Raw genomic sequence first — 7,871 nt, forward strand, 5'->3', positions numbered from 1 at the left:
CCCTCAGACTTCTACACCGAGGCTCTGAAATGCAAAGTGAAATGCGAGGAGAACCTGACGCCGAACGTGGGCGGATTCTTCGTGGAGAAGTTTGTGGCCACCATGTTCCACTACCTGCAGTTCGCCTACTACAAACGTGAGTGACGGCGGCCGGAAAAAACCCCCAAAAAAAACAAAAAAATAACGGGCGGGGCGCTTCCGGGAATTCAGAAACTCAGGACCCCGCCCGCTGTGCTTCCTCCCAGTGAACGACGTGCGGAACGCGGCCCCGTGCGCCGCCAGCTACATGCTGTTCGACCCCGACGACCAGGTGATGCAGCAGAACGTGGCCTATTACCGCTTCTACCGGGAGCAGTGGGGCCTGGAGGAGAACCACTTCCTGCCCCGACCGGTGAGCAAGGCATCGCAACAGAACCCCCCCCCCCCCCCCAGTCCGCCCATGCATTTCATAAGCCGTATAAGTGCTGTTTTATCTTATCTTAGCTTATAATGCGCAGCCAACCGGTCGTTATCGCAAAAAACCCCCGACAGGGTCTTGCATCACTCTGAAGGGCTTATTTAGTGATAATCCCTGTCTGGCTGCACACTATCCCGCTTATTACACGGCTACTCACGAAGTAAGACATGACATACATTGACATGAAATACTGATTTTAAATGATTAAATAACTAGTATGTCTAGTTTGTTATTGATCTGAAATTGGGAATCTTGAATCTATATTGGCCTCTACAATAAATTGCTCGTGACCGGGGGACGATTCCTTTTTTTCAACTGCGCCCTCTATCTGCGTCGCCTCAGCGTCGTCTCAGCGTCCGATTCACACAAGGTATCGCGCTAATGGTACGACGGCGCAAACACGCCCATCAAGTTTTGCAGCCGAGTGCAATTTGCCCTTGTTTCTTCGTCTGATCGCAATTATCCGTGTGTGGCAAAGTTAATAGTCCGTGCATCCGTGCTTCAGTGGGAGCGCGCCGCAGGCTCCATGGAGGGCGCCCACACACAGGCTCCCAGCGCGTCTGTTCTTTTTGTTTCGTTCAATTAGGAAAAAAGTTAAATACATTCAAAATAATAAAAAAAGAAAAACACTGTTTTTATTTGTTTAATTCTGAGAAACTGGAAACGAGAGCGGAGATGCGTATTGGAGTCTCCATTCACACATTTACTCCACTGTTCTACACTTGCCTGCTTCACGGAGTATCTTAAATACATATAAAACGTCAAGTAATTGTCGCAGAAAAGTCCTATTTTGACTCAAATGTTTGTGCATTTGATTTTATTCATGTATAGGTTTATAAAATGCATTGCTATTTGTGTATTTGTGCAGGCAGTTTTCCGTTTATTTACAAAGTGGCATGGAAGAATTGTGATCCCCAAAATGGAGAAATAATTGTGATCGTAATATTGATCAAAATAATCGTGATGATCACTCTCGCCGTAATCGTGCAGCCCCACTAGTTGATGCAAACTATTTCGGACACTAAACACCAGTTCATGCTCTGTTGGCTGCTGCATCCATTTTGGATGCAGCAGCTGTCTTTCGCCACGCCACACGAGTCTCGACATAATTGCGGTTCATTTTGTCTAACATGTTTTGCCGCCGTGGCGACCGAAGCACATCATTAAAACGCGCCGCCGGCGTCTCTCTAATGTGATAAACGACGCGGGCTCCCGCTGTTTTTCGGTCTGAGGGATCAAACGCAAGGGAAAGCTGCAGTTCAGCACCGTCCCGGGCGTGAGCGTCGACGCCGTGCGAGGCCCGTGGTTGCGCTCCCACCTTCTCCTGCAGCAACAGGCTGCTTTTGTTCACCCGCCCGCGCCTCTCCCAGAGGGTTTCCGGAGCGGCCGGATTCCCGCGTCCTTCTAGATCACGGGTCCTGGCGCCCTTTTCACATCCGGTCGGTGCAGTCGGCGGTAAAAGCCCCGGCGAGGCGGTAAAGAAAAAAGAAAGCTCTGTGGCTTAGTCACGTGCCCTGGAAACCCGGTGCCCTGGTGTTCCTCCCGCTGTTCGGGGCTCGTCACTGTAAAGCCGACGCCGTCTTTTGATTTTTTCCAGGAGGCTTTGAAGTATTTCAACCAGACGACCAAGCAGAAAGAGATGCTGGCGTTTGCTCTGAACTACCTACAAACGGACGATGAGGTGAGTTCCGCAGGCAACGTTAAAGTGGTAATCCGTAAGAATATTTTGTTTAATAAAATCTCATGTTTGATCCTTTGTTCTTGAGCTGGCCCCTTTATAAGCAACAGCCAGTTATTTTTTATATATATCAGTGTATGTACGGGAGGCACGTGCTCCTCTATATGCCGCTTCCCATTGTTGGTGGCGGGGTCCGCCACAAACCCAGCAAGAATGACCTGATCGGGCAAGATGTGGAAGGCAGCCACGGTGAATTTGATAAAGCAGCGTAGCTAGTTGTGGCCAGTAAACTGTGGATATAGAGGAGAATTCACAAAAATTAACAAAAAATACCTCCTCCACCTATAGTGACCAAGAAAAAATAAAAAAATGAACAATTCAATTGATCAGAAGAAAACAAAGTTTGGCGAAAAATGAAAGCGACGAGCGACGACGAGGGTAAACACCGACGTTGAAAGAAAAACGTTGCAGATTTTAATGGAAGTCTGAACTTGCAGAGTAATCCAGCCAACACAGACTTCCACTCTCATGGATTACCACTTTAAAGCTGGGAGCCGCTTGTGTAAAATGCTGTTCTCTTTGTAAGGGGGGGGGGGGCGATACTGTTATCTGAAGGTCACTCAGAATGTCACGTTCACCCCCACCCAGTTGATAATACAATGTCCATTGTGAGTTTTAAATGCACACTTAAGTACAATGAGGCGTTTCAGTCGTTTCCCCAAAACCAAAGAAAGGTGAAGCGGTGAAACTCGTGCCCAAACACTTGGGAGGCCGACGTGTGTGTGAGACGGAAGGGTTTGGGGGTGGTGGAGAGGGGGAGGCGGGCGGAGGAGGGGGAGGGAGGGTTTCCTCCGGCAGCAGCGTGTGGTATGTGGCCGGGAGGTGTCGGCCACAGAGGGGAGGAGCGGGGGGGGGGGGTGAGACGGTGAATTACAGGGCGACTTAAAGGGTTTACACAAACAAACCCATTTTCAGGTTTACGTGTATTGTTTATCGTTTATCAGTAAGCTACTGTATATGGCCATTTTTTTTATTGTACGTTGTTTATTTTAGGTTTGTTTATGTTGTAGGTTTATTTTTTGTTGTATATTTTGAATTTTTCTACCTTACTAGAGTTAAGAGTTAACTTTTATCTTCTTAATATATCGCAATGTAATTTTTCAGCAAATTCTTTCGGTTTATTGCATGTTCATAATTAATTTAATAATAATAATAGATTTATTATTTAGTTTGTTTAGTTTTCAGTTGGTTATATATTTTTTTATATTTAAATATAAAAAAAATATATATATGAATATATAATTTAAATATTTAAATTAATACTTTTTTATTTCTTGAAATTACATTTTCGGTCAAGAACTTTTGTCTTTACTTTTTGAAAATTATAAATATTAGTTAGTTAAACTTAGTGTTTTGAGTTCTGTCTGGGCCCCTGGTGTCACAGCTACGCCGCAGGTTGCTGGGAGACGCGTTCAATTCCCGGTTGTCGTGATAATAAATCCCGTATCTCGGCCCTGCAATCAAACCGTCATGAACGACCCCTGCATGAAACCGCCCCAATGGCTTGGTGTCTCCATCCAGGATGTGGTGAATCCAGAGGAGGCGGGCGTCGGCCCCTTGGAGCCTCCGGACACAGAGTTCGAGGGCGTCGGCGATTACGAGGAGTCGTTCGTGGCAAACTGGTGGCAAGAGCCCAAAACCAAGTGGGACACGGGGGAGATAGTGGAATGAAGACCCCCACCACCCCCCACCCCCCACCCGTCCCCACCCCCACCCCACCCAACCCCCCAAAAAAGCACACCCGGTGTTCTGCCGCACCGAGCCGCCTGATCAGGGTGAACTACAGTATCACAGCGTGCTACTATTCAACAACAAGTACATTCCAATACGTACCCGGCGACCAGTGATGGGAGGTTCGACTCTTTTTTTTGGGATTTCGGTTTGGTGGAGTCACTCGGTAAAAAAGAGTTTCCAGACATTTGTTCCATTCACACGGTTCAATGTACGAGGACGTCCCGAAACTACGAGCCAACGTCAGAAGAGATGTGAGGGGCGGTCCCACGAGGGTCGTGCCATTCTGTCGCCAAACGGTACATCCCATAAAATATTTGACCCAAATTCCATCAGAAATATTCATTTTGGCAGAGAGGGGCAAAGCGGCGGTGCCCAAACAGTTTACTTCTGACAAAATAATTTATTTTGGTGGAAAGAGAAAGTGTAAAATCCGTCACATTCGACATGAATTACGCCGCCTTTTTGTGCCTTCATTTCATTTTGACGTTTATTTAACCCTCAGCAGTTTATTTCCAGTTCGCCAGCTGAAGATTCACTCGCTCGCCCGACCCTGTTGCCGGAGCGACGCCCGGCGCCCGAGTCGTCTCAACCAAAAGAGGCGTCTGCCGGGTCTTCCGGGGGCGGCGTCGCGACCGTGCACATTGTGTTAGCAGTAGTTGACCCTGAGAGGAGGCCTCGCTCTCCGCCACCCACCGGGGCGGCCAAGGACTTTTGGCCCGAACCGCGGCGACGGACCGGGCAACGGGCGTTCACGTCTGGGCTGCGAAAAGGCTTTTTTTTTTTTTTTTTTTAAGTGGGATGTGTTCCGTGTAAAGACTCGTTGTTGTTTCCCCCCCCCCCCGTGTTTTATTTAATTGAAGTGGAAGCGCTGGGTCTCGGTACGGAGACGCGCGCAGGGTGAAGCCGTGACCGACGGTGCCTCTGTTTGTCCGTCTGCATGGAGAGCCGTCCCAAGGATACTTTTTTCTTCTGTACATTTTTGACCGTGAATAAAATATTTTAAGAATATCGGGGAAGGTGAGCCGCGCGTCATTTGGGGATTTGGATTTAATTCTCTCGCACTGATATTCAGCTCGGACAGAGGCGCTTGCGTCTTATTCAGAGAAGCGTCTTAAATAACAGTTAAATACAAGGGGGCGAAGGTTAAAGCCGTAGAGAATGTAAAATGTGCTTTTTACAAAGTGAATGTCTCACGTTATTGTCACACGCGTCCTGCTGTACTGTACTCTATCAGTGTTTGGAATTTGAGTAATGGCGCGTCGCTACGTCACTCGCTACGTCACTCGCCGAGCAGACACTAGTCTCCTCCGTTTCCGGGAGTGTTTTTATTATTTTTACAGGATTTATTATCTACAAGTCAAGTATTTACACAAAAAACATCCAGTTTTTACTAAATCAAGTCCCATGGCAACAGAAAGCAACGGGATGACGTGCGTCCCGACAGTGGGGACGCACAGGTTATTTTTTGGGACCGTACGGAGCAAGGACTTGGACAGTCCCTCAACTCAGCTGTGTTTAAAAGTGTTGTTTCATGCATGTAGGAAATGAACACATCTAAAATAAAAACACAGGCATGCGAGCCGGCGTGCACCGCTGTCTGGAGGACAAACGAAAAAACAACAACTCTGCTCCAATTCTCTGAGTTAGGTTTACGTTTTTAATTTTCCACACAAGTAAGAAACTCAGGAAAGAAAATACACCTAAATCTTTCCCTCTCCGCCCCATAACCCTCCCCTCTCCCTCTCCTCCTCACTCTCTCTCTCTCTCTCTCCTCCCCTCACTCTCTCCTCCCCTCTCTCTCTCCTCCCCTCTCTCCCTCTCAGCTCCAGTTTCAGAACATGGTAAACTGCACGTACACTGTTTCCAATTCTCAGATTTTTCCCCGTGGATTAAAAAAAAAAAAAAAAAAAAAAGGTAGATCGGCCCCAGCCGAGTTGACACGGCTTTCCCCCTGAACGCCCGCTGAATCTGGGTATTCAGTGAACGCGAACACACCGAATAAAACCCTGAATCCAGGATAAAATGCAGGGTTAACGTTCAAACGCTTGCCCCACCGGGCGGCACGGACGTGGCGCTTGAACGGTGTTTGGAAAGTTTGGAATTCACTGGAAACAAAACACAAGAAGGAACACGCGAGTGAGGGAAGTGTGTTTCACTTTTGTATTTTATTTCGCCTTCGTTTCGGTTCCTCTTAACAGGATGTCGTCGTCACCGCCCCCCCACCCCCACCCCCACCCCCTCTCTCAATTTAAAAAGTAAAATAAGTGTCTAAAAAATATGGGGGTAGGACGCATCTCTTTTCTTAAATCCTTCAAAAACGGCCGGTAAACACAACGTATTTCATACCCACTCTGTACACAACAATAGTGCGTTCGCCGTAGTGCAAACCCCACAGGTCCTCCCCCGGGGGGGAGAAACGCCCAAACTCCACCCGCACATCTCTGGGCTGAGGCATCAACCCAGGGCTCAAAGGGCTGTCGACAAATATACAAAATGTTTGTTGTTTCTTTCCAGCGACGGAACAATAAAAGAATGTTGGGCGTCCTGTCATGACGGACGGATGGAGGGAGGGGCGGACGGACGGATGGACAGGAGGGGAGTAGGAACACTGTGTCCAGAGACACGTCCTTCTAAAATGGATTATTCTTACAGTGTGTTCAGCTAACATTCAGCATATCTTGCACGTATTTACAAACAGGTGTGCATACAGTCGGCTAATGTGCATTTTATTTTGAGATAAATGTTATTTTGTATTTTCATTTTCATTTTTACTTAACGCGCCGCCCCGAAGGTGCAAACGGCCTCGGCGCGCGGCGGGGCGTCGAAGGAGAGGGAGAGAGAGATTCTTCTAGAGGTATAAACGTATTTCTCCGCGATGGCAGGAGCGTCGAGGTGTGGCCGCGGAGCAAACCGCCCCCCACCCCCAACACGAGTGTAAACATCCCCTCGAAGCTCGCCTTAAAAACATCTCACATCCACGTTACATTCATCCATGAGCAAATGTACAAAGGAGATCCCCCAGGGGGGGTGGGGGTGGGGTGAACAAAATCAACAACAAACCTACAAAGAGGGTTTTCGTTACAACACTAGAGGTGGAATGTACATCGTCGTCATGGTTTGACAACACGTTACAAGTTACGGTCTCTGCTGCTGCAATGTTCGTTTTTTTTTTTTCTCAAAAATGCTCCCAAGACCATTACGCCTCGCTTTCGATTTGTACCTGAAAACCCGGCCCCGGGGACCACGCCAGGGGGCCCCCCCGAGTTCAGTGAATAATTTCTGTATAATAATTTCAAACGGTAAAGGTAAAGTCAACTTTCAGCCTCGGCCTGGGCGACCCTTCTGGCAGTCGGTCGTGGGCCCTTCGTTCGCACGAACGGCCCCAATTCAGGAATTCTTTCCGCTTACATCATTTTCGTTTAAAGTCTTAAAAGTCAAATAATTTCCCAAGCATGGCCCAAGCAAGCATTACTGCCCCCCCCCCACCCCCCACCCCCTAAGACACAGCCTCCCATCCCTCAGGTTCTGCGGAAAACCCAAAAGCAGACTATTCAGTTCCTGATAAATCATGTCTGTATCTGTTGACTCCGTCTTCGGTGGCGTTGGAAAGACACGTCAAGTTTCGGCCGCCGTTGTCGATATTTTTTTTCGCCGGACCCTCCCAGACGCAGGACGCCAGGGACCCCGGACCTTGTTGCCGAGGAAGACCGTCCGCAGTGTCTCCGTGGGAGGTCTCCACGACCTCACCGCTTCGCTGGCAGCAACCGCATGAACTATGATTGGTCGATATGACGGGAAGAGTTCCGCCGGGAGGACGGACGGACGGCGCGCGGAGGGGGTGGGGGTCAGGGGGGGACAACAGACCAGACAGGAAGGGAGGGTTGGAATATATCGGAAGAGGTTGGGAGGGATCTGAGACGGGACATGGAAGACTTTTATTCC

The 7,871-nt window shown here is 48.6% G+C and overlaps 1 protein-coding gene across 1 annotated transcript in view; it reads left to right on the top strand.

The window, feature by feature from the left end:
- The window catches only part of p3h4 (prolyl 3-hydroxylase family member 4 (inactive)), a gene marked incomplete at its 5' end in the record, with an annotated part of 11,153 nt that extends 6,117 nt beyond the window's left edge, over window positions 1-5,036 (top strand). Inside the window, 4 exons of the mRNA XM_080010090.1 lie at window positions 8-136; window positions 246-391; window positions 2,055-2,138; window positions 3,717-5,036. Of these exons, the coding sequence (XP_079866216.1) occupies window positions 8-136; window positions 246-391; window positions 2,055-2,138; window positions 3,717-3,866 (509 nt within the window). The 3' untranslated portion in view covers window positions 3,867-5,036. The remainder of the gene's footprint in view (window positions 1-7; window positions 137-245; window positions 392-2,054; window positions 2,139-3,716) is intronic.
- Window positions 5,037-7,871: the final 2,835 nt, after the last annotated feature.

The sequence above is a fragment of the Zeus faber genome, assembly GCF_960531495.2.
Source record: "Zeus faber genome assembly, chromosome: 11".
Lineage (NCBI taxonomy): Eukaryota > Metazoa > Chordata > Actinopteri > Zeiformes > Zeidae > Zeus > Zeus faber.